The 27,728-nt window shown below is 43.5% G+C and overlaps 1 protein-coding gene across 2 annotated transcripts in view; it reads left to right on the top strand.

The window, feature by feature from the left end:
- The first annotated feature begins 710 nt into the window (after positions 1 to 710).
- Positions 711 to 27,728, top strand: part of LOC110529653 (calcipressin-2) — a 118,123-nt gene continuing 91,105 nt past the window's right edge. The window contains exons 1-2 of one of the 2 annotated variants that reach the window (XM_021612056.2): positions 711 to 955; positions 5,943 to 6,160. In XM_021612056.2, the coding sequence (XP_021467731.2) occupies positions 5,945 to 6,160 (216 nt within the window). In that variant the 5' untranslated portion in view covers positions 711 to 955; positions 5,943 to 5,944. The remainder of the gene's footprint in view (positions 956 to 5,942; positions 6,161 to 27,728) is intronic. The other variant, XM_021612052.2, reaches the window with a different exon arrangement.

The raw sequence follows: 27,728 nt of genomic DNA, 5'->3' as shown, positions 1-27,728 counted from the left end.
ATCGATCGGCCCCTGAGATCACCAGTAATGGCCATTAGTGGACAGTGGTCTATTGTAATAGTTATGCATCTGCCAGGTCACAAGTTTAGACTTGTTTACAAGAGGAAAGATGCCTGCCTAATGAAATGGTCCTATTGAAAACATTGAGTGAAGATAGAGGTTGATTAGATTAGAAAGTTAGGCTACTGGACACACACTTGAGTGTGTCTGGCAAAAGAGATTTCTAACCTCAAGGGTCTTTTCCTGGTGAAATACATTTTAAAAAATGTGACCAACCATTTTTAATAATTTGATTTTTTAAATAAATGATTGATAGCCTGTCATCAAACGCAGTGACAGTCTGGTTATGCATTTCAAAATGGTGATGAATCATTACCTATAGGCCTATAACACATGCATGGCAGCTGTTTCAAATTTCAGTGTTCAATGAACAAACATGCTCAGAGTTCAACGGGCTAAAATATCCCAGACAACTGCCACCTATGAATGACACCAATCATTAGCTTACCGAAACAAATACGTTTCTTGCACTGGCATCTGATTGTCAAATATCGACTGCACATTATTTGCGTGGCCTATGACCGCAGTAAATGTCATCAGACATGTTTGATTTGATTCTACATGAAGCCAGCAAACACCACACCAGCCTGCAAGTGCGCGCGAAAGAAAGCGCTGACGTTCATTTGTAGTTATTTTTTTAGACCCTCCGCTCCGGAGTAGCCTAGACTATTGGTCAAATAATGCCCCCTGTGGTGATAGCTGCATTTCATTACTGGGTAACACAAATATAATTTGGATGCAGCAGGCCAGTCATTGGTGAGTCAAGCTGTCTGCAAAAACGTCAGGATAATATCGGCTCGCAGCTGGAATGCAAGGTTGATTCACGAAGAAGAGTTAGGAGGTAGAGGCAACGCTGAAGACACGCCAGTCCGACCGATACACACTGCACATACAGGTAGAGAGAAGCGATGGCGACTCCGGTTTCGCAGATCGCGTTTCTGTGGAAAATTGACAGTGATGCAAAGTGTCGCTTGCGTTGCATTGAAGCTATGGGGTGTGGATAGGGTAAAGTCAGCGGGTGAGAAAGTGCTCTAACTTGCGAGAGAACGAGTTTGAATAGAGGTTAGCCTACATTTGGGATTTTGTTAGCGATGCAACTGTGCTGACCTGCACAATTGGCTGCTTTGAGAATAACGTATGCTATGCTATATTATTTTTCATATGTATAAATCTGTTTAGTTTACCTTCAATTTATGTTGCTTGGCAATTTAGAGGTGATGTTACTCCACTCCCCCAATGTAACCCCTAGGATGCTTTAGTGACTTTGACCGTTCTGAGACCGAAATACCAGCTGTCAATGCACTCACCTTCTTTAAACATGATAGACAGTCACCATTGAGTATTTTGTAACATTGCAAGCAGAATGGATTTATTGGCGAATACTGCTGCAATTGAATGTAAGGTTTAAGAATACTTGTCTATTTGTCTATAGACTACTTGTCTATTAATCTTGAATTATTATTATTATTATTATTATTCAATATTCAACAGCCTCCATGAAAAGTACATGTAGCCTATTAGTATCCGACCTGAGGTGGGCTGTCAGGTATGATTCGGCAGTGCTCGACTTGGACCGAAATAGATGCCGGTACTCGTTTTGGGTGCGGGGCTGTTTATATTAAGGTGCAGGAGCTCCACGATACTTTTGAACTAATATTCTGTAAGAGGAACAGGAGCTCAAGCCATAGAAAATGTGAGGTGCTGGAAGGCTACTCATGTCAAGCGCAGTGTTCGGGTGTTTCTCTCTTTCCCATGAGAACGTTGTGGTATTCTGACAGCAAAAGCGCGGGCCCTCCAGACATTTTCCCCTCTGACATCAACAGGTTGCTCTTGGTTAAACCTCTGCAGATATGACTCATTGAAAGTCTGAACGAGTATGTTTGCCTCATATTGTTGCTTTCCTGTGCGGTGTGGATGAGACATTCCTGATCTAACTGTTGCATAGACAGTCAGTAACTGGTTGGATTTTGTAATTACTGTGATATAAAGCATGCCTTTTCAGTGCTTGTGTCGCATACGGTCATAACATTCAGTAATCAATATCGCACTGCACTTTATTATAGATAATATGAACTATTGAATCCTACATGTTTTTTGTTGTTGTTGCACATTGACACGATGGTACGTTAGTGACCTCATTCATCAGGTGGGTTTCTGAGCTAAAGTTTATCCTTGTCAAGCCATGTGATGCTGGCTACATCACCACCACTATCATCCATATCTCTGTCGGTGCTCTGATAAGCATGTGTTTACCATCCAGCCATGAGGTCAGTGAAATGGAACTAGTGACAATTGAAATATTCTACAATGGGCCAATCAATAATGCCTAATGATTTTAACCATTTACCTCGTGGTTTGTCGAATGTTCCTTGCTGCTTAGTTAGCACTAGTTAGTTTGCAGAACAGTAATTCGATGGTCAATTGATTGTGGTCCATTGGTTGCATTGATAATGAGAATTGACATTAAGCCTTGTTTATCATTCAGGTTATTTGAAAACTACAGTGCTTAATATATTGAATCTGAATCCATCATATTTCATCTGAAATGATGAGTGAACAAGCATACAGGTGACAGACTGACTGACTGACAGACAGACAGCACATCAAAGGCTGACTCACAGTTCTGAATGCATGAATGGAATACTGTGTCTGATTCATTCTATTCTCTAGGCCTGTTCCACTCTGACTGTCAAACACAGACACACATCCCTTCAGCAGAGACAGACAGCAGAGACAAATGGCTGTGTGTGTGAGCGAAAGAGAGCGCATCCGTGTGTGTCCGAGAGAGAGAGCATCCGTGTGTTTGCGTGCGAGTCGAGAGCTAGCGTCCGTGAGTGTGTGTGTGCAAGAGCATCTGTATGTGTGTGTGTGTGCGTGCTCTTGTTTTGGGCTCACTAACAGCCTTGTCTTAGAACACAGGGCACGCTTCTGATATTGAAATGAAACGAGGCCCTACTGGTCTGGAACACTTCAATTTAATCAGGTGCCCCAGCGATCTGTGCATTTCATTAGTTCTGCAGCTATTTATAGCAGCGTTTACACAGGCCAGGAATGATCCAGACAGCCACTATCTATAGCCTTTTGTGTGTGTTTGTGTGTGTGTGTGTGTGTGACAGGTGATGGGCTATTGATCCTAAAATAACCATGTGGTGACAGTGCTGGCTTGCCGGTGGACTGGACATGTCGGGGTGTATTCATGACGGGAAGGTGTGACAAGCCCCTTGTTCCTCCACTTCTCCCTATCTCCTTCTCACCTCCACCTCCCTCCCTTCCTCTCTCCACTTTTATCTCTGTTCTACTCCCCTACTCCACCTCTCTCCAACCTCTACTCTACCCTCTCACCCTCCAATCATCCTCTCCTCTTTTCTACCACATCCCTCTCCTCCACTCCTCTCCATCTCTCCTCCTTCCATCCCCATTCCTTCCCCCATTACACCTCTGTGGGAGCACCCATCCTAAACCCATCACCTAATCTTTTGCCAGAATATTACTGACCTGGGCCAGAGATTAACATCTGTTGGCTGGGGTTTAGAGAGGTAAACACTCTCTTTCTCTATTCGCTCTCGCTCTGACTCTTTCTCTCTATCTCTCTATCTCTCTCTTTCTGACTGCCTGTCTCTCTCTCTGTCTGCCTGTCTGTCTCTCAGTGTTGTTCTTTTACTTTCCTGTGGAGTGTTTTAGAAGGCATCAGTAGTTGTGAGAGCAGAGAGAGTGTAAAAAGACTCTATAACCAGTCTGATTAATCAGATCACCATTTCATCTGAATCATGCTAGGTTCACTTTAGATATATGAGAAAATATAGATGGGTAAGAGAGGGAGGGAGGGAGGGAGGGAGAGGTGGGGGTACAGGGGTTCATAACCAAGATGATGTCATAGTAAAACAGCCTGGAAGGTTAATCTCAGAACACATTTGTTATTCTAGGACATGAGCTAGAGATGCAAACCAACAGGACTAGTTGTGTGTATTTAACGGACTGAGTTTGAGCTCCATTATTCAGTAACATCAGTGGTCAGTTAGCCTTCCCATTGAACTGGTACGAAGGACAGTTTGACTGTCCACTTCCTCCACCCTTGAAGCCACCATTACTCTCTGCAAGGATTCATCACAGCATTTGGACTGAGCTCACCCTCATCTCTCTCTCTCACTCTCTCTCTCTCTCTCAATTCAATTCAATTCAATTCAATTCAAGGGCTTTATTGGCATGGGAAACATGTGTTAACATTGCCAAAGCAAGTGAGGTAGACAACATACAAAGTGAATATATAAAGTGAAAAACAACAAAAATGAACAGTAAACATTACACATACAGAGGTTTCAAAACAGTAAAGACATTACAAATGTCATATATATATATATATATATATATATATATATATATATATATATATATATACATACAGTGTTTTAACAATGTACAAATGGTTAAAGGACACAAGATAAAATAAATAAGCATACATATGGGTTGTATTTACAATGGTGTGTGTTCTTCACTGGTTGCCCTTTTCTCGTGGCAACAGGTCACAAATCTTGCTGCTGTGATGGCACACTGTGGAATTTCACCCAGTAGATATGGGAGTTTTTCAAAATTGGATTTGTTTTCGAATTCTTTGTGGATCTGTGTAATCTGAGGGAAATATGTCTCTCTAATATGGTCATACATTGGGCAGGAGGTTAGGAAGTGCAGCTCAGTTTCCACCTCATTTTGTGGGCAGTGAGCACATAGCCTGTCTTCTCTTGAGAGCCATGTCTGCCTACGGCGGCCTTTCTCAATAGCAAGGCTATGCTCACTGAGTCTGTACATAGTCAAAGCTTTCCTTAATTTTGGGTCAGTCACAGTGGTCAGGTATTCTGCCGCTGTGTACTCTCTGTGTAGGGCCAAATAGCATTCTAGTTTGCTCTGTTTTTTTGTTAATTCTTTCCAATGTGTTAAGTAATTATCTTGTTGTTTTCTCATGATTTGGTTGGGTCTAATTGTGCTGTTGTCCTGGGGCTCTGTAGGGTGTGTTTGTGAACAGAGCCCCAGGACCAGCTTGCTTAGGGGACTCTTCTCCAGGTTCATCTCTCTGTAGGTGATGGCTTTGTTATGGAAGGTTTGTGAATCGCTTCCTTTTAGGTGGTTGTAGAATTTAACGGCTCTTTTCTGGATTTTGATAATTAGTGGGTATCGGCCTAATTCTGCTCTGCATGCGTTATTTGGTGTTCTACGTTGTACACGGAGGATATTTTTGCAGAATTCTGCGTGCAGAGTCTCAATTTGGTGTTTGTCCCATTTTGTGAAGTCTTGGTTGGTGAGCGGACCCCAGACCTCACAACCATAAAGGGCAATGGGCTCTATGACTGATTCAAGTATTTTTAGCCTAATCCTAATTGGTATGTTGAAATGTATGTTTCTTTTGATGGCATAGAATGCCCTTCTTGGCTTGTCTCTCAGATTGTTCACAGCTTTGTGGAAGTTACCTGTGGCGCTGATGTTTAGGCCAAGGTATGTATAGTTTTTTGTGTGCTCTAGGGCAACAGTGTCTAGATGGAATTTGTATTTGTGGTCCTGGTGACTGGACCTTTTTTGGAACACCATTATTTTGGTCTTACTGAGATTTACTGTCAGGGCCCAGGTCTGACAGAATCTGTGCATAAGATCTAGGTGCTGCTGTAGGCCGTCCTTGGTTGGTGACAGAAGCAACAGATCATCGGCAAACAGCAGACATTTGACTTCGGATTCTAGCAGGGGGAGGCCGGGTGCTGCAGACTTTTCTAGTGCCCGCGCCAATTCGTTGATATATATGTTGAAGAGGGTGGGGCTTAAGCTGCATCCCTGTCTAACCCCACGACCCTGTGTGAAGAAATCTCTCTCTCTCTCTCTCTTTCTCTCTCTGTCTCTAGTCATGAAGGGGGATCATTTATTTTCCAACCTGAGAAAAGCCACGTTCTACCAGCGGGTCTACCTTCTGGGAGGAGAGGAGCTGCTGGTGCTGCAAAGCACTGTGGGAGTTTCCACGCTGGGTGACAGCTTCCATCAGATCACCGACTTCAACGACCTACCCACCTCCCTATTTGCCTGCAACGTGGACCAGTCCGTGTTTGAGGAGCAGGATGGCAAGGTAAGGTCAAACCACTCTCTTCCTATCTATGGGGGAGATAGTTGCACAATGTTCCCCCTGCTATTTTCACTCAGGCCTAGTTTGTTCTCATTTGGCAACCCATCTGAGGAAAAGTGTGATTCAAAGGTGATGAAATTGTAAAGGTCACATTGACCTTGTTTTTCCTCCTGGTCCATGCTTCCTCCACAGATCTTGTTATCTACTGTATGACTGTTTGATTCTCATATTCTGTATGACATATTGATTCTCCACGCGGTCCCGTGTGGCTCAGTTGGTAGCGCATGGCGATTGCAGAGCGTCTGCTTAATGACTAAAATGTAAATGAATAAATTAAATAAATGTCTTATTGAGGGCAATTTGTCCTTGGCAAACAAACACAGCAAATATCTCTCTGACCTACTGCACTCCACTCTGTGGATGCCTGGCAGCCATTTTCTCCATTTATCTGGTCTGCTGATGGGTATCATGTCTCTCGGGCTGTCCTCGTACCCCACACTGTCCTCATAAACCACCATTACCCGGGCTCGGCCTGTCAGGCCTGTTATGTCATCCAGTTCCCAGCTAAAGGTCAGATCAGTGGTCGTCCACTGTTTTGTGGCTCTTGCTATGCATTCTTCTGATCACCATCTTGGCAGGCAGTGGTTTTGAAATGTGGCTGAGGAGTCCTAAGGGATGTCCACAGAGCCATATGACTTGTCTGAAGTTCTATCTGCTGTCCATTAGGGAAGGGCTCTTTGAATCTCAGCATCTGAGGACAATGGTCATCTAGACCTTGACCTCTGCTCCCCCTTGTACATGAACTGACATACTTCTTGTTGTTTGTGAGATGAAAATAATGAAGACTAAGAAAGAGTGAGTCCAGTCCACTCCCTCTGCTTTACCGCTGAAAATGGACATACTTCCTCAGGCTTTCTCATCCAGAACTCTTGGTCCTGTTGTGGTGTGTGTGGTCCCCTCAGTGCTTTTGTGTCTGGAGCTGAGGTCATGTGAACAAACCAGAGGAACTGCACTAGACCGGTATTTCTGCCCCAGTCAACAATCCCAGCCCCAGTCAACAGTCCCTGCCCCTGTCCCAACCCCCACTCCATCCTCTTACCCTGCCCTAACCCCAGCTCCATCCTTGCCCCAACCCAGCCTGCGTCAGTCAGAGGAGAGACATTAGCTGGTTGACCACCCCGCTTCTTTGAGCCTTATGCTGTGTGACAGATGCATACAGAAGCCATTCCTCCAGTACAGCGGCAGGCTAAAGGTGATCTATCACCCATCCCAGTCACATATCAAATCAAATGTTATTTGTCACATGCGTCGGATACAACAGGTGTGGACTTTACCGTGAAATGCTTGCTAGCACTTTCCCAACAATTAAGAGTTAAAAAGTAAGAACATTTGCAAATAGAAAAAGATATAGTAACACAAAATATGAACACAAAGTAATAAGGCTATATACAAGGAGTACCCATTCAATGTGCTGGGGTATTAGGTAATTGAGGTATTGTGTAGAGGTAAAAGTGACTAGGTAATCAGGATAGCTAATAAACAGAGCTGGAGCACCGTGTGTGTGTGTGTGTGTGTGAGTGTGCGTGGCATCAATACGCATGCATTTTTGTGTGTGTGAGTGTGTGTGAGCGTATGTAGTGTGTGCGTGTGTGTGTGGTTTCAATATGCATGCATTTTTGTGTGTGTGAGCGTATGTAGTGTGTGTGTGTATGTGGGAGTGTCACTTTAGTATGTGTGAGAGTAAGAGAGCCAGTGCAAGAGAGAGCCAGTGCAAGAGAGTAAGTGCAACAAAAAGAAGGGCAATGTACTGGGCCATATGCTCTACCCTCTGTAGCGCCTTGTGGTCAGATTCCAAGCAGTTGACATACCAGGTGGTGATGCAGCCAGTCAAGATGCTCTCAATGGTGCAGCTGTAGAACGTTTTGAGGATCTGAGGGCCCATGCCAAATCTTTTCAGCCTCCTGATGGGGAAGAGGTGTTGTCGTGCCCTCTTCATGACTGTGTTGATGTGTTTTGGACCATGACAGGTCCTTAGTGATGTGGACACCAAGGAACTTACAGTTCTCTACAGCCCGGTCGATGTGAATGGAGGCGTCCTCGGGCCCTCCGTTTCCTCTAATCCACGATAAACTCCTGTGTCTTTCTGATGTTGAAGGAGAGGTTGTTGTACTGGCACCGCACTGCCAGGTCTCTGACCTCCTCCTTGTAGGCTGTCTCATCGGTGATCAGGCCTACCACTTTCATGTTGTCTGCAAACTAAGCACGCACCCCCGTGCGGGCCCCCCGTGTTGAGGGTCAGCGTGGCGGATGTGTTGTTGCCTACCCTTACCACCTGTGGGCGGCCAGTCAGGAAGTCCAGGATCCAGTTGCACAGGGAGGTGTTTAATCCCAGGGTCCTTAGTTTATGGTGTTGAACGTTGCGCTGTAGTCGGTGAACAGCAATCTCACGTAGGTGTTCCTTTTGTCCAGGTGGGAAAGGGAAGTCTGGAGTGCAAAAAAGGTTGTGTCGTCTGTGGATCTGTTGGCGGGGGTATGTGAATTAGAGTGGGTCCAGGGTGTCTGGGATGATGGTGTTGAAGTGAGCCATTCTAAGCATTTCATGGCTACAGATGTGATTGCTATGGGGCGATAGTCATTTACACAGGTTACCTTGGCATTCTTGGGCACATGGTGGTCTGCTTGAAACATGTAGGTATTACCAACTGGGTCAGGGAGAGGTTGAAAATGTCAGCGAAGACACTTGCCAGCTGGTCAGCGCATGCTCTCAGTACGTGTCCTGGGAATCCGTCTGGGCCTGCAGTCTTGAGAATGTTAACTTGTTTAAAGATCTTCCCTACGGAGAGTGGGATCACGTGACTTGAGGGACGTCAATATGCATAAAACATACATGTGCTGCCATGACAACCAGTATAAGCATCACCATTCCATTTCCGTCTATATAATGAGCCATGCTGAACCTTAACACCAGCCTGACAAGGCGACACCAGTCAGTACCTCTGCTTCTGCTGACTGATCTACCAGGAAGAAATCAGCCCAACAGAACCTGGATGTTTCCCTGTCTGTTTTTCTTCCTGATTTGCCTCGCCCTCAAATTGCTTGACCCTTGTTGGCCACGACGACTGAAGCGTAGTTTCTGTTTGTGGACCCGGGCCAGAATCAATTCAAGTTTCTGTGATAAGATTACCTTGATGGAAAGCCCTCCGTAATGAATCATGACTATTTATAGCTACGTAGTGTTATTAGCTTGTTTCTATTAATAGTTAAGTCTGTCTGGGGAGTGGGGATGGAAAATCAGTCAGTCCTAAAGCCCCAGTGGACTGCAATGGAATTTGGAGTGTCATTGTTGGCCCTCTCAGTTCCAAGTTCTAACTACGTGATTTATCTCTGAATGTCCTCGCCGTTGAGGCTCCAGACTGTTTCCAGGACTTGGGGTGAGACACAGCCACTTGTAGAGCTGAAGGTTGTTTGAGCCAGAGCACCTCCAAGACTAATACTAAATGGCTGTAAGGATGGAATCCCTTCCACCTGTGTGCCACAGACCTTTTCCTATAGTCCTTCACTGCTCAGGGCCTTTTCACAATCGATGGTATTGATCGTCAGCTTGGAAATGTCAAGGTACAGTGGAGGAGTCTGAGTATGATTCATAACCAGGGCGACGGGGACTGACTGACATGGCATTGCAGTTGACAGGGAGAGTTCAGGAGACTGACGTGTTGCGCCTTCTCTGTTTTCTTCTACAAGGTTATTTTCTTTGTCCTTTGAATGCTGCAACACGTTCCTGTTGAGAATGTAAGTGGGTCGTTTCACAAAATTGCACCCCTTTTGATATTTTAAGTCAATATTTGTGCACAAATGTTGCATTTTAAAAGCCTGTTATATTAAACAAAGTGCTATAGACCACGTGGAAATTCTAATAAATCAGATTTGTTATATGAATAAAGACAAAGTGCCATAATTCAGCATTTTGATGTGTCTCAGTGTACCCTCTGTGACTCCTAGGAAGATTTGAACCCACTTAACCCCAAAATGTTTTCACCATCATGGTAAAGTCATTTCTAAACGTTATTATTTATTTCATGTTATTAGTCATTTTAATGTCCAAAAACAACAACCTGTTCCTCATTTTAAGGTCAACCCTGGTACGTGAGCTGAACTCTCCTTTTAATATGGTGAAACTACAACTTGTTAAAAATATTTATTTCTAAAGGAACATTGAACATGTGATAGTCAAATCACAGTGTAAAATCAGGTGAGCCGGTTCTACACTTTCTATCATTTTTTGTTTGTTTGTTGTGACGCTTGCATTCAATTGCCCCTCCCTGTTGCACACAACAAGCTTCCATTTTTCCTGTTACAAGGAGATTTATGGCTGGTGTAAGATGAAATCATCAATCCTGTTACTTTATTTGGGACTCATTCAAGTCTTTTTTTTTTTTTCTTGAGATGGGGGGGAAAAAGTGTTTTTTATCCACGTGAACATGTGCTCTTTATGCCAATGTTACAATAAGGTGAAATAAACATTTAAAAAGTAGTTACACTACTCAAAAGGAACGACCCGATTGTGTAGGTTTTAGTGTCTGATAGCAGCTTTAGCTGGGGTGAGAGAACACCTTGGATCAGAAGGGGAGTCTCTGAAAGGCAATGTGTTGGCTAGACCCTAGACTAGTGTGTCCTCTGCCCCATACACTATTACAGCCAGGGCGTTGAAAGGGAGAGGGCTCAGAAATGCAACACCAATGGAAAGTTTCCTCCTTAATGGAAGGACGAAGTTGGCTATTAATGGAATGTCCGAAACAAGGAAGTAGCGGAAGAAAATAGCTGATTAATGGGGAAAAACTGGAGCTGGGGGTGACACCCTGAGCGGTCAGTTCCTCTCTGAAGATCCCAAGTTTCCTGACAACATTGTAAGGAATCTAAATGTGAGGTTAGCGGTTATGTAACCCGTCGTTTCTACTTTATATGGGCATATCACTTTTATGTGCCCAGCTACAAGTATGGCCTTTTGCGCCGCATGGATAGTTTACTTAGACTAAGTACTCTGTGTGCGTCGACCCCCTACCCTATGATCCTGTCTGCTGCAAGGTTGGCCAAAGTTTAAGGAGATTAGCTGAAACAGTATCTGGGTAACAAGACACTGTGTTAAGAGTGCTGTATCAGACGGTTGCTCTCTGAACAACATTTATGGGGTGGCGGGAACAGAAAAAGTGCTGATGGTTTTGCAGCAGAAAAGCATTAACATTCCTCCGTCTCCACTTTATTGAGTTAGCCAGCGAGGATACACACAGAGACTTGGGCTTTTTGTTTTGAAGCCTTGTGGTTACAATGCAATATCCATGTACGGGAGTGACTATCAATGTGCAGTTTTAAAGACTGGTTTGACCAAACACAACAAAGTTCCATCCGAGTTAGCACCTCAAAGGTTACGATATACTGTATATGTGAAGATGGCTACACTGTAATAAAATTCCTGTGTGGCCATCTTCAGTGACTGGGTAAGTTTCCTACTCTTTAGGGGAGTTGTTGAGACCATTTTAGAAAACGCAAAGGCATTGTGAATGAATGAGATCGATAAAATCTATAATCCCTGTTTCATCTCTGACACTGACTGAGGTCCGGAAAGGGTTTGTCCTCCCATTCACTGCTTCTCTCTCTCTCTCTCTCTCTCTCTCTCTCTCTTTCTCTCTTTCTCTCTTTCTCTCTTTCTCTCTTTCTCTCTTTCTCTCTTTCTCTCTTTCTCTCTTTCTCTCTTTCTCTCTTTCTCTCTTTCTCTCTTTCTCTCTTTCTCTCTTTCTCTCTTTCTCTCTTTCTCTCTTTCTCTCTTTCTCTCTTTCTCTCTTTCTCTCTTTCTCTCTTTCTCTCTTTCTCTCTTTCTCTCTTTCTCTCTTTCTCTCTTTCTCTCTTTCTCTCTTTCTCTCTTTCTCTCTTTCTCTCTTTCTCTCTTTCTCTCTTTCTCTCTTTCTCTCTTTCTCTCTTTGTGTCTGTGTCCCCGCTCTGTCCCTGCTGAATTTTCAACACCCGCACCATGCCTGAGCTTTCTCACTTCATGTCCAACAAAACAATGCTTTCTCATCCTCTAGGCTGCAGATGCCTGCTGGATTAAATCCACCGTTGATATTTACTCTAAGTGTCCCTGTTAGAGTTCTTTCCTCACATAATTTTCTCTGATGCGGAGAAGGAAAGAGCTGCTGATGGTCCCCTCTGGTCCTACAGATGTAGGATCTTAATTTGATCACCCTGTTGCAGGATAACTTTCCAACACAGGACATTTTAAACTTGTAATGTGTTTGAGGTTTAAAAAGGCTTCTAAAGTTTGTAATTTCCACTTTGAAATCCCTTACGAAAATGTTTTAAATCGTAACAAAAATGGCCATTAATTAGAATCCACGTAATAATTCATATTTCCTGTTGCTGCAAGATTGTCCTGCTATGGGAGACTGGCTCAAATTAAGATCCTACATCTGTATAAATATGTTTCTATATCTATAGGTATCTTCTTGTGTGGTTTTAATTTTCTCCTTCATGCTGGACTCCTCTGCACAGCGATGAGTCAAGCATCTTTTACATTATGCTGCTGTGTATAATAGGCTGTGGATTATTGATGGCAGTTCTCAGTCAATCGGTTAGGTGGACACAGCAGTGAGATGTGTTTGTGCTGTTACCCAAGGTTGTAAATAAATCCCCTACTCCAGATATCTCTCCACCAGAGTTTCAGAGAATGGATCAGACTCTTATTGTCTCTCTCTCACCGCTCTCTCTCTCCAGTTCTCGCTCTCTCTGACTCGCTCTTCTTCTCTCTCTCCGTCTCCATCTCTCTCTCTTCTCCCTATCTCCTTAAAGAAAACGAGGAGCCTTTGCTTTGACAACAAAGTCCAGAATGCCCTTTAGAAGACATTTGCAAATGTATAGCGTAATTGGTTTTCAAAGATGCCAGCTTGTAAGGGTTTGCTGGGCCTTTTTCATTGCTTTCTCTCTCTATAATATATTATGGTAATAGCATCTTGCCAGGATGAGCGAGTTAGATAGGAAAGGTAATTTATTTTCCTTCCCTTCTGGCTTTCTAACTGAAAACGGTTTGTTATTTTATTTCTTCACAATTCACAAAGTATTGCGTCTAATTACACTGGACACAAATATAAACGCAACATGTAAAGTGTAGGTCCATGTTGCATGAGCTGAAATAAAAGATCCCATCATTTCTCCCTACACACAAAAAGCTTATTTCTCTAAATGTGTTTACATCCCTGTTAGTGAACATTTCTCCTTTGGCAAGATAATCCATCCACCTGACAGGTGCTGGCATATCAAGAAGCTGCTTAAACAGCATGACCATTACACAATAAAACAATAAAAAGCCATACTGAACAATAAAAGACAATAAAAGGCCACTCTAAAATGTGCAGTTTTGTCACACAACACAATGCCACAGATGTCTCAAGTTTTGAGGGAGCGTGCAATTGGCATGCTGACTGCAGGAATGAACACCAGAGCTGTTGCCAGAGAACTAAATGTTCATTTCTCTTCCTTAAGCCGCCTTCAACATTGTTTCAGAGAATCTGGCAATATGTCCAACCGGCCTCACAACTGCAGACCACGTGTAACCACGCCAGCCCAGGACCTCCACATCCTGCTTCTTCACCTGTGGGATCGTCTGAGACCAGCTGATGAAACTGAGGAGTGTTTCTGTCTGTAATAAAGCCTTTTTGTGGGGAAAAACTGTCTCAGGCTGACCCACAGCTAGGGCCTAATGAATTTATTTCATTTGACTGATTTCCTTATGTGAACTGTAACTCAGTAAATTAGTTTAAATTGTTGTATTTATATTTTTGTTCAGTAGAAATACTTTCACAACCACTCATCGTACTCTGTTTGTTGTGAACAGCAGATCCTCCTGGTGCCGCAGATCCTCCTGTTTTGTTTTTTTCTTCCTTGTTGACGCTGTAAGTTATTCCTCTGGGAGCCTGTGCTGCTCACTCTTGCCTGGAGACACGGTTGAACGGTAATAGAAGTGACCTTCGTGTTGGGGCTGAAGGGATTTAGAGAGCGAAGGGGTGTGTGTGTGTGCGTGTGTATGACAATAGGAGTGACCATCGTGGTGAGCTGAGGTAAAGAGACTGATTGGTACGTTTGGGACTAATAGATGTTGGTCCGCTGTGCACCATCACACACACACACACACACACACACACACACACACACACACACACTAAAACTAACACTCATACTGAATGCACAGTCATATTGTGCTCTCTCTCATAGTCTTATTCACTCATATTATACTGAAGTCACTCACACATCCCCCAGGCACACACACACACGGTAGGCCTACACTTTACCAAACTCATGAAGCTTTAGCCTCAGGTAATGGGAGGAGAGATAGCCATTAACATCCAACCTCCAGCCGTGATTAGTTACATAACACCCTGCTCTACCCTTCAGGTGACAGTATAAGTATCTGACATTCCAGGGCGATTCTAGGTACACCTGGTCAAAAGGATTCTAGTATATTACCGCTTGATTTGAGTGATCACTCGTTAGAGCTCTCTAATGAACCTGTTCTGGGTTCATCGCTGGCTGTCAATGGGCACAGTGCACCCCACCACGCTCTGAGAAGACATAGCAGACAATTGTTTGATATGGGTCATTATCTGAGGCAGCAAAATAAAATACCTGTACGGGCCCCATTCATCTCGTGCAGACAGTCTCTGACACTTTCTCTGCAAACTTTCAATCAGATTAACAACAAATAAAACAGAGCTGAAATGTTGCAAGCTGAACAAATGAATGACAGTAGATGAAGAACGCTGTCTGTTTGAGTGGATGTGTGTTAGAGTTGGCGTTTACTGACCGTGGGAAAAGGCTTGATCATCCTTGATGGTCTGGTTCCTAATGAAATGACAAATCATTCTAATTAAAAACACATTGCTGTATTTGCTTAGCTATCTCAACGACCTGGGAACAAGTCATTAATAAACTGAATAACAAATCTGTTTTTTATTGTATTTCTGGGGATATCTGAGAACAACTTGCAGTCTGTCTTCTGGGTTGAAAGATTATCTAGCTTGTGCTAATGTTGTTGCAATGGATGATGTGCAGCTATGCGCACACACACACACACACACACACACACACTGGTTAATTATTAGCCTCAGGAGTCCTGTTGCTGTACCATGTCTATAGTTTGTACACAAACTCAGTAACTGCAAACACCAATTCTGTGGAGAGAGAGAGAGAGAGAGAGACCTTTACAATTCTGTTTGGTTCATGAAAGCTCAAGAACACCAGACAGCTAGTGATTGAATCAGAATCCTCTCAGGTGCTATGTGTATGCTTCTTATGATGGTGACAAGGCTCTATCTGTTGAGACTGACCTGTTATACAGGTCACATTCTGGATGCGGTCTGCCACAAACCGGACACCTCAATCTTATGTTCCCTTGTACAATAAATCACAAACAAACTAGTATAAACTATACAAAAAATACAAAACTGGTCAATTCTCCATAATATCATGCACATACTGTACTACTACTACCTTGTGGTAGAATAATTAATAATGCTAGGTTTTTCCATCTTCGGTTACTGTGGTATAAAGTGTTTATGTACAGGCTGTGTGTGTGTGTGTGCACGCCTTGTTATTGTCATACCCTGCAATGTCTGTGACGCGAAGGTCACAAGGTCACACCGCGCTGCTGATTCCACAACAAATGCTTCCGGGGGAAGCAAATATGGGACAGCTCTCAAACACACCACACATACTCATCAATACTATCCAGTTATAGACTGCCACAGACTGCCACAGACTGCCACAGACTGCCACAGCTACTCATGGCTTTAGGCTTTTCACGAGGTGCTTCATGATGTAGTATGGAATGATATCGAATCTTTCCAGTAGACAAATATAAGCACCCACCAAATGATTGTATTATTGGAACGTATTGATTGGAGATAGCAGATGTTTTCAGCTGTAAGGGAGTCATGGTATTGTGCTGGTAGTGGAGGATATGGCAGAGTTTTCAGCTGTAAGGGAGTCATGGTATTGTGCTGGTAGTGGAGGATATGGCAGAGTTTTCAGCTGTAAGGGAGTCATGGTATTGTGCTGGTAGTGGAGGATATGGCAGAGTTTTCAGCTGTAAGGGAGTCATGGTATTGTGCTGGTAGTGGAGGATATGGCAGATGTTTTCAGCTGTAAGGGAGTCATGGTATTGTGCTGGTAGTGGAGGATATGGCAGAGTTTTCAGCTGTAAGGGAGTCATGGTATTGTGCTGGTAGTGGAGGATATGGCAGAGTTTTCAGCTGTAAGGGAGTCATGGTATTGTGCTGGTAGTGGAGGATATGGCAGAGTTTTCAGCTGTAAGGGAGTCATGGTATTGTGCTGGTAGTGGAGGATATGGCAGAGTTTTCAGCTGTAAGGGAGTCATGGTATTGTGCTGGTAGTGGAGGATATGGCAGAGTTTTCAGCTGTAAGGGAGTCATGGTATTGTGCTGGTAGTGGAGGATATGGCAGAGTTTTCAGTTGTAAGGGAGTCATGGTATTGTGCTGGTAGTGGAGGATATGGCAGAGTTTTCAGCTGTAAGGGAGTCATGGTATTGTGCTGGTAGTGGAGGATATGGCAGAGTTTTCAGCTGTAAGGGAGTCATGGTATTGTGCTGGTAGTGGAGGATATGGCAGAGTTTTCAGCTGTAAGGGAGTCATGGTATTGTGCTGGTAGTGGAGGATATGGCAGATGTTTTCAGCTGTAAGGGAGTCATGGTATTGTGCTGGTAGTGGAGGATATGGCAGAGTTTTCAGCTGTAAGGGAGTCATGGTATTGTGCTGGTAGTGGAGGATATGGCAGAGTTTTCAGCTGTAAGGGAGTCATGGTATTGTGCTGGTAGTGGAGGATATGGCAGAGTTTTCAGCTGTAAGGGAGTCATGGTATTGTGCTGGTAGTGGAGGATATGGCAGATGTTTTCAGCTGTAAGGGAGTCATGGTATTGTGCTGGTAGTGGAGGATATGGCAGATGTTTTCAGCTGTAAGGGAGTCATGGTATTGTGCTGGTAGTGGAGGATATGGCAGATGTTTTCAGCTGTAAGGGAGTCATGGTATTGTGCTGGTAGTGGAGGATATGGCAGATGTTTTCAGCTGTAAGGGAGTCATGGTATTGTGCTGGTAGTGGAGGATATGGCAGATGTTTTCTGAAGTATTTGTTGGATAAGAGCAGGGTTTCTTCTGGATCAAAAAATGGCTTAGGTGGTAGGTGTGGATGGGGGGGTGGGCCTGTGGTAATGGGTGTTGGTCTTTCGGCAGGCTGCATTTGGTCCGGGCCCTGGGCAAGAAAATTTTAAAGGTCCCTGTCTTGGCAGGGGTGCTGTTTTAAAGTAAATGTCCTGCAATTCTATAAATTTTTCCATGGAGCTGAGAGAGAACAATGCTGTTTTAATCCTAATTTTCCTGCATTATCTTTGTCCATTATCTCTTCAACATACTTTCTATCCGTTTATGTATTTTTGTCCCAAACATTATTTTCATTTTTCTACTGTTTGGACCTAAGTGGCCTGCCCAAGACTTGTCTACGCACACATGTGTGTGTGTGTGCATGTGTGTGTGCGTGTGCGTGTGCTGGCAGCTTCCTGCCCTGCTCCTGTGTGAGGGAAAGTAGATGGAAATATCCAGTGAGTGAGCATCCCTCTGGCCCAGGGCTGATAGCCAGACCATAATCACCTCCACAGAGCAGCGACAGGAAGTGGCTCGCACTCACAACCTTCACCTCTGGGAGTTGTGTGTGTGTGTGTGTGTGTGTGTGTGTGTGTGTGTGTGAGCTCTCCTAGGTCCTGAATAACAGCTTCCTGAGACAGACATACAGTATATCATATTAACACACACACTGATGCACGACTGCACACTATACACACACACATACTGACTCTGAGGAGCTGCCATTCACAGCTCCTAACTAGTTTCCATAAGACTGTCTTTTTGATAAGGATATGTATTTAATTGTCTTTTTGATAAGGATATGTATTGGCTGTCTTTTCGATAAGGATATGTATCGACCGTCTTCTTGATAAGGATATGTATTGACTGTCTTTTTGATAAGGATATGTATTGACTGTCTTTTAGATAAGGATATGTATCAACCGCCTTTGATAAGGATATGTATTGACTGTCTTTTTGATAAGGATATGTATTGATTGTCTTTTTGATAAGGATATGTATTGACTGTCTTTTTAATAAGGATATGTATTGATTGTCTTTTTGATAAGGATATGTATTGATTGTCTTTTTGATAAGGATATGTATTGACTGTCTTTTTAATAAGGATATGTATTGACTGTCTTTTTAATAAGGATATGTATTGATTGTCTTTTTGATAAGGATATGTATTGATTGTCTTTTTGATAAGGATATGTATTGATTGTCTTTTTGATAAGGATATGTATTGACTGTCTTTTTAATAAGGATATGTATTGATTGTCTTTTTGATAAGGATATGTATTGATTGTCTTTTTGATAAGGATATGTATTGACTGTCTTTTTAATAAGGATATGTATTGACTGTCTTTTTAATAAGGATATGTATTGATTGTCTTTTTGATAAGGATATGTATTGATTGTCTTTTTGATAAGGATATGTATTGACTGTCTTTTTAATAAGGATATGTATTGACTGTCTTTTTAATAAGGATATGTATTGATTGTCTTTTTGATAAGGATATGTATTGATTGTCTTTTTGATAAGGATATGTATTGATTGTCTTTTTGATAAGGATATGTATTGACTGTCTTTTTAATAAGGATATGTATTGATTGTCTTTTTGATAAGGATATGTATTGATTGTCTTTTTGATAAGGATATGTATTGACTGTCTTTTTAATAAGGATATGTATTGACTGTCTTTTTAATAAGGATATGTATTGATTGTCTTTTTGATAAGGATATGTATTGATTGTCTTTTTGATAAGGATATGTATTGACTGTCTTTTTAATAAGGATATGTATTGACTGTCTTTTTAATAAGGATATGTATTGATTGTCTTTTTGATAAGGATATGTATTGATTGTCTTACCTCTTGTGATTGGATTTGTGCAGTAAAACCCTCCAATTTAGTAAAATGTTGTTTTGAGTGTCCAAAGCTTTTTAATATTTAGAGGCAGAGAATGAGAGAAATACAATGAGAGAAATATGGAGACAAGCCAGGGTGGGAAGAGTAAGAGAGGGAGGAGGAGATATGTGTATGTGTTCTTGGCTACTGTCGCACATGGCAGGGTGTTGCTATGTGTCATCACATCGTTAGACTCCGGCCCTGCAGGGTGACTGGCGATGCCTCTGGGCCCTGGGGGGCACAGTCACAGATGCTGGGCCACAGCCCTGACAGGCATGAAGCACAAACAGGCATACACAGACACACGAATGCATGCACACAAATGCACACGCACACATGCAGACACGAACCCAAGAATGCACGCACGCACACACACACACACACACACACACACACACACACACACACACACACACACACACACACACACACACACACACACACACACACGCCCCTACCTAGTTTCCAACCACTTAGGCTACCAGCTGTGGATCAGGGAAGACACTGTGGGGCTGTCAGTCAGGCTGGGAAGAGAGGTGGATGGTAATGGGGGGAGGGAGGGAGGCTGTGGGGGTAGGGGTGAGCCTATCCAACCCAACCCTGCTATGTTCTTGTTGTAACATTGTAAAGCCATATCTTTCTGGAGCCATGCCATTCTGTTTCAGAGCTCTGTGGAATGCATTCTGGGCCGGAGCACCAGGTGGCAGGCTTGTCTGGAACAGAGTTGGCATGCTTTACTGGTCACCTGAGTAGCTCTCGCAGTAGATAGCTGATCACCTCAAACACAGAGATCAACACAGCTCTGATGCTGTCATGTAAGCTCATGTAGACTGGATCAAAATGGCTTCCTCCTGAAAGACTGTTTAGCACTGGGTTTTATAGAACCGTCTGATAACAATTTGTAAGGAATGACAAATACATGTGGTTCAGTCCTAATGCCAAGCCATTTAGTCATGTTGATAATATATGTTCCTCAGAGTCTAGTGGAAACTCCCTGAGACCTCCTGTATAGAAAGGGAGACATGGGGAAAACATAGACGCTGTGGTGCACATGGAGATGCGCTGTGTTTCAGAGTATGACACAGCTGGGAACTAGATTAGGGTTGTAGTTCTGCTGGACTCTCTGTAGCTATGTTCAGGCAATTGGATTCCTTTACAAATGACAGCCCATGCTCATGTAGTTCTACCTGTGATGGGGAGTCTACCGAGCTAATAGCTCTGTGGTTTTACAGTATCCCAAACCATTCTGTGGTTTATTTGTCCATGGGAAAGATTTGATTTGAAGTCCAGGCTAGGATCCAGATTGGATTGAATTCCACTAGTGTTTGTTGTTTAAGTCCAGTGTGTTCCTGCTCTGTGTAACTCAAAGGGCTGTGTTGTTGCTCAGTCAGTCACTTATCACAATGAGGAGGAGCATTGCAACATCCGGCTCCAGGCCCCCGACATGGATACAAGTGGAAAATCTATAAATTGATGAATGTTGGGAAGGAGAGAGGGAGAGAGGCTGATGGGACCAGCTGGATGCAGCTGTGCTGGAGGAGTGTGTGTGTGTGTGCGTGTATGCATGTGTGCGTGTGTGCGTGCGTGCGTGCGAGCGAAAGTGAGTGAGTGAGACCAGGACGTACTGTACAGTGCAATGGTCTGACCTGCCCTCTGTGCTTTGTGGTGTAGTGTAGACCTTTATTAGCTGTGAAGTAGCAGAGGGACCGTTTGTTTTAACTTCACCCTACAATGGCCTTTAACTGGTCACTGTTGTCACTGCTGAGAGAGAGAGACCGGATCCATCCAGCCAAGGTTAATCAGGCCTATTGAGCTGGACTACAGTGATGATGAGCCTGGTAGTGTTATGGAAATCTCCTGCAACATCATCTTACATGCTCAGGTTGGGTTAGGAACATCATTCTCAGTAGCATGTTATAAACTAGTTCCTCACACCATTCATTCATGTAGCATTACATCCGGTCCTGTATAGCCAGGCAGACAGGCCCTGGGGGGATGCAACAGTATGACTCATAGAGTCTCTGTGGGTTAGCCCAGTGTAAGACAAGGGTACAGGTAATAGGTAGGCACCAGGGTATATTTAGCTACTGAACTGAGACCTGAAGTCAGAAATAGCCTCAGAATGGAGGGGTTCTGCAGACTTCCTAGTAGGGAATGCGTCAAATGCTTGCATAAACATGGTGACTACGCAACAGCTTAGCCATTGAGTGCAGTTAAATATGTTTCTGTGCTTATTCACATTTAGCTTTGTGTTATCTGGCCAGGCTGGCAGACTTACATTTAGCTTTGTGTGTTCTGGCCAGGCTGGCAGACTTACATTTAGCTTTGTGTTATCTGGCCAGGCTGGCAGACTTACATTTAGCTTTGTGTTATCTGGCCAGGCTGGCCAGACTTACATTTAGCTTTGTGTTATCTGGCCAGGCTGGCCAGACTTACATTTAGCTTTGTGTTATCTGGCCAGGCTGGCAAACTTACATTTAGCTTTGTGTGATCTGGCCAGGCTGGCAGACTTACATTTAGCTTTGTGTTATCTTGCCAGGCTGGCAGACTTACATTTAGCTTTGTGTTATCTGGCCAGGCTGGCAGACTTACATTTAGCTTTGTGTTATCTGGCCAGGCTGGCAGACTTACATTTAGCTTTGTGTTATCTGGCCAGGCTGGCAGACTTACATTTAGCTTTGTGTTATCTGGCCAGGCTGGCAGACTTACATTTAGCTTTGTGTTATCTGGACAGGCTGGCAGACTTACATTTAGCTTTGTGTGATCTGGCCAGGCTGGCAGACTTACATTTAGCTTTCTGTGATCTGGCCAGGCTGGCAGACTTACATTTAGCTTTGTGTTATCTGGCCAGGCTGGCAGACTTACATTTAGCTTTGTGTTATCTGGCCAGGCTGGCAGACTTACATTTAGCTTTGTGTTATCTGGCCAGGCTGGCAGACTTACATTTAGCTTTGTGTGATCTGGCCAGGCTGGCAGACTTACATTTAGCTTTGTGTTATCTGGCCAGGCTGGCAGACTTACATTTAGCTTTGTGTGATCTGGCCAGGCTGGCAGACTTACATTTGGTGTCAATGGAGGATTTGGGCAAAAGTTGGTGTTCTGTTTCTTATCTAAGTCTTGATGTAGGCCTAAAGCCTCGAGAAAAATATTGAGTGATACCATAGTTTGCTGCATCAGTTAGGTTGATGATGTTCACTGTATTTATCTGTGGGAACTTGGGGCAGTGTAATATAGTACGTCAGACACACACACACACACACACACACACACACACACACACACACACACACACACACACAGGGATGTTTTCAGAGTTACATGAGCACTGGGACATGAATAAACACCCATTTAGCATTTACTTTGTCTTCAGCCCTGCCTCATCTGTAAACTCTTGAAAGCTCAGCAGCCTCCACTTGATTTTATTCCAGTTTATTTTTCCACGTCGCACAAATGCTTTACGAGTCTTGACAACCCAGAGCAATTCCTTTTGTGTTTATCCAAAAGCTTTCTGCCGGCTCGATAAATCAAATGTTTTGTGAGGTTGTTTCGTTTTATTTTCTTGTCAGTTTGTCCCAGCTAATTTATCTACCTCTTTTCCGTCTGGAAATACAGACAGTCCACCTTATCTTAATAAGTAGTTTACTTAATAAGTACATCACTGATGGCTTTGTTATGGAAGGTTTGGGAATCGCTTCCTTTTAGGTGGTTGTAGAATTGAACGTCTCTTTTCTGGATTTTGATCATTAGTGGGTATCGGCCAAATTCTGCTCTGCATGCATTATTTGGTGTATTATGTTGTCCTCAGAGGATATGTTTTGCATGCTGAGTCTCAATTTAGTGTTTGTCCCATTTTGTGAATTCTTGGTTGGTGAGCGGACCCCAGACCTCACAACCATAAAGGGCAATGGGTTCTATAACTGACTCAAGTGTTTTTTTCCAGATCCTAATTGGTATGTTGAATTTTATGTTCCTTTTGATGGCATAGAATGCCCTTCTTGCCTTGTCTCTCAGGTCGTTCACAGCTTTGTGGAAGTGACCTGTGGCGCTGATGTTTAGGCCGAGGTATGTATAGTTTTGTGTGCACTCTAGGGCAACGGTGTTTAGATGGAATTTGTGTTTGTGGTCCTGGCAACTGACCTTTTTTGGAACACCATTATTTTTGTCTTACTGAGATTTACTGTCAGGGCCCAGGTCTGGCAGAATCTGTGCAGAAGATCTAGGTGATGCTGTAGGTTCTCCTTGGTTGGTGACAGAAGCACCAGATAATCAGTAGACACTTGACTTCAGATTCTAGTAGGGTGAGGCCGGGTGCTGCAGACTTTTCTAGTGCCATCGCCAATTCGTTGATATATATATGCTGATGAGAGTGGGGCTTAAGCTGCATCCCTGTCTCACCCCATGGCCCTGTGGGAAGAAATGCATGTGTTTTTGCCTATTTATACCGCACACTTGTTGTTTGTGTACATTCATTTTTTAATGCCGTATGTTTTTCCCCCAACACCACTTTCCATCAATTTGTATAGCAGACCCTCATGCCAAATTGAGTCGAAGGCTTTTTTTTAAATCAACAAGCATGAGAAGACTTTGCTTTGTTTTGGTTTGTTTGTTTGTCAATTAATGTGTACAGGGTGAATGCGTGGTCTGTCGTACGATAATTTGGCAAAAAGCCAATTTGACATTTGCTCAGTACATTATTTTCACTGAGGAAATGTACGAGTCTGCTGTTAATGATAATGCAGAGGATTTTCCCAAGGTTGCTGTTGACACATATCCCATGGTTATTGGGGTTAAATTTGTCTCCACTTTTGTGGATTGGGGTCCTTGGTTCCTTGGTTCCAAATATTGGGGAAGATGCCAGAGCTAAGGATGATGTTAAAGAGTTTTAGTATAGCCAATAGGAATTTGTTGTCTGTATATTTGATCATTTCATTGGGGATACCATCCACACTACAAACCTTTTTTGGGTTGGAGGGTTTTTATTTTGTCCTGTAGCTCATTCAATGTAATTAGAAAATCCTGTGGGTTCTGGTAGTCTTTAATAGTTGATTCTAAGATTTTGTCTTTGATCATGTATATGTTTTTGCTGTTTGTTCTTTGTTATAGAGCCAAAAAGATTGGAGAAGTGGTTTACCCATACATCTCCATTCTTCGTGTTGTTGTCCATTCTTCGTGCTGTTCCTTCTTTTTCCGTAGTGTATTTCTGTATTGTTTTAGTGATTCACAATAGTGAAGGCGTAGACTCAGGTTTTCCGGGTCTCTATGTTTTTGGTTGGACAGGTTTCTCAATTTCTTTCTTAGATTTTTGCATTCTTCATCAAAACATTTGTCATTGTTGTTCATTTTCTTCGGTTTTCTATTTGAGATTTTTTAGATCTGATAGGGAAGCTGACAGGTCAAATATACTGTTAAGATTTTCTACTGCCAAGTTTACACCTTCACTATTACAGTGGAACGTTTTGTCCAGGAAGATGTCTAAAAGGGTGTCACGTTCTGACCTTAGATCTTTTGTTATGTCTTTGTTTTAGTATGGTCAGGGCGTGAGTTGGGTGGGTTGTCTATGTTAGTTTTTCTATGATTTGCTATTTCTGTGTTTGGCCTGGTATGGTTCTCAATCAGAGGCAGCTGTCAATTGTTGTCCCTGATTGAGAACCATATTTAGGGAGCCTGTTTTCTATTGTGTTTCGTGGGTGATTGTTTTCTGTTTTCTGTTGTGTGTCTGCACCAGCTAGAACTGTTTTCGGTCGTTTCTCTTTGTTAATTTGTTATTTCCGTGTTCATTTAATAAATATGGACACATACCACGCTGCACCTTGGTCCGACGACGACCATTACAAAGGGATTGAATTTGTTGTTGCCCAATTGTTTTTTGGTAGGTTTCCAAACTACATTCCTTCCATCTATAGCGTTTCTTCATATTATTCAGTTCCTTTCGCTTTGATGCCTCATGATTGAGTATTGCTCTGTTCAAGTAGACTGTGATTTTGCTGTGGTCTGGGGTGTCAGTGGACTGACTGAACGCTCTGAGAGACTCTGGGTTGAGGTCAGCGATAAAGTAGTCTACAGAACTACTGCCAAGCGATGAGTTATAGGTGTACCTACCATAGGAGTCCTCTTGAAGCCTACCATTGACTATGTACATACTCAGCGTGCGATAGAGCTGCAGGAGTTGTGACCAGTTTTTGTTGGTTATGTTGTCATAGTTGTGGCTAGTGGGGCATATGGGGGAGGGTATGCGTCACCACAGTCAGGGGAAATACTTGCGTTTACCTGCTGTATGGTAGCAGGGTGGAAGTCTTTTTGTGGTAGCAGGGTGGAGATCCCCTTGGCTTGGGGTTCTTCATTTGTCTGTCCCACTGTGATGTCGACGCTATGGTCAGGGGTGGACTGTTCTGTTATGGTGTCGAGACTTTTCTCGGAAGCTCAGGTGGGCTGTTCTGCTGGCTTCTCTGCGAGGGTGGCCACCTCTCTCTAGTAGGTTGTTCTCTGTCACACGTCATCCCCCTCACCCTCTCCTCCAGCAATCTGATCCTCTCCTCTAGTGCTCAGTTCTTCTCCTGCTCTTTCTCCTGTAGATGTTGTCTCACTACAGTCCAGAGTGCAGATATGTCTCTCTCCACCAGCTTTCCAGGTCTGGTTAAGGGGATGTTGTTGTGCTGGACTGTTGTCTGGGTCTGTGCTGACTGGAGTGTAATCACCTGCTGTTCCAGCTCCACCTGCCTTACCTCCAGCTGGGTGAATTTAACCTTCATTTCAATGAGGGAGTAGTATTCTGTGCTGGGAGGTTGACTTTCAGCTTGGGGTTGCTCGTCTGTGGTGTTATATAATGAAGAGGTCTGGTCTGACCCGCCCAGGGTGGGGGTGGGGGTATCTTTCTCAAGGGAGAGCTTCTCCTGCTGGGCTAATTCTTTGATTAGGTGAAAGTCCAGCTGAAACTGTTTGGGGTTGCCCTGTACCAATACTGTTCCAGATTTATAGAGATTTATATTAGCTGACTCAGAGTCCTCATTGTCTAATATCCTAATATCTAATTTAATTTCTAATTTCCACCCCTCGTTAACCCCCCCCCTCTTAACAGAGAGGTAGTGTGTTAATATAGCACTGTGCCATGCCAGGGGATGGTCTGTGTGGAAGATTAAGTTGCTTATGTTCTCATTTTTATAAGTCAGCAAAAAGTGTCTCTTGATTTTCCATAAGGAGCTCCATTTTGCACTCTTTTCTTGCCTCATCATTTTTACATACAGAGGGTAATGTATTTTATTTACCTCTGAACTGCAGGAGACAGATTCCCTCTGCATTCCCTCTGCATTTGGATGGAGTAGCCTGTTTGATTCTCCTGTTGTTGGGCTAAAGGGCTCTGACTCCTCTCACTTGACACGTCAGTGCTAATTGAAGCTGTATCTCCTTGTCCTAGCAGGCTTGGTAGTCCATATCCTTGTCCTAGCAGGCTTGGTAGTCCATCTCCTTGTCCTAGCAGGCTTGGTAGTACATCTCCTTGTCCTAGCAGGCTTGGTAGTACATCTCCTTGTCCTAGCAGGCTTGGTAGTCCATCTCATTGTCCTAGCAGGCTTGGTAGTCCAACTCCTTGTCCTAGCAGGCTTGGTAGTCCAACTCTTTGTCCTAGCAGGCTTGGTAGTCCATCTCCTTGTCCTAGTAGGCTTGGTAGTCCAACTCCTTGTCCTAGCAGGCTTGGTAGTCCAACTCCTTGTCCTAGCAGGCTTACTAGTCCAACACTCTAACCACTAGGCTACCTGCCGCCCCATGATAGTCCAACTCCTTGTCCTAGCAGGCTTGGTAGTCCAACTCCTTGTCCTAGCAGGCTTGGTAGTCCAACTCCTTGTCCTAGCAGGCTTGGTAGGCCAACTCCTTGTCCTAGCAGGCTTGGTAGTCCAACTCCTTGTCCTAGCAGGCTTGGTAGTCTAACTCAGCATTCAGTCCTAATAATGTCAAATATATCATTGTAATGTATTTCTCTTCTTGGCTTTTGAATATAAAATATGGCTTCAGACTAAACATTACTCACTCAGTTCCAGGTTGGATGGTGTTTTCTGTTTGTTTGCCAGAGCATTTGCTGTATAGCTTGGGCCTTCCAGGTAATTCCGTAATTCTGTCCAAAATCAGGTTGCAGGTTTTTGAGTTTTGATCAGGAGTGAAGGTTATGCTGTGGAGGGTAGAATCCTGTACATGTCCCTGCCTAAAAAAAATCTAAGTTTATCCAACTCCAAATCTATATTTTTCCAATAACATGCTGAAAAATGCAGGAGCTCACCTGCTCATGACCTCTCTGTCTCTGTCTCAGTCTCTGTCTTCTCTCTCTCTGTCTCTCTGTTTATCTTCTCTCTCTCTGTGTCTCTGTGTGTCTCTCCATCTGTCTACTCTCTGTGTGTCTCTCTGTCTCTCTGTGGCTCTCCAGCTTCTCTCTCTCTGTGTCTCTCTCTCTCTGCTTATCTTCTCTCTCTCTCTCTCTCTCTCTCTCTCTCTCTCTCTCTC

The sequence above is a fragment of the Oncorhynchus mykiss genome, chromosome 8 (assembly GCF_013265735.2).
Source record: "Oncorhynchus mykiss isolate Arlee chromosome 8, USDA_OmykA_1.1, whole genome shotgun sequence".
NCBI lineage: Eukaryota > Metazoa > Chordata > Actinopteri > Salmoniformes > Salmonidae > Oncorhynchus > Oncorhynchus mykiss.
This window is presented reverse-complemented; position numbering and strand designations above follow the sequence as displayed.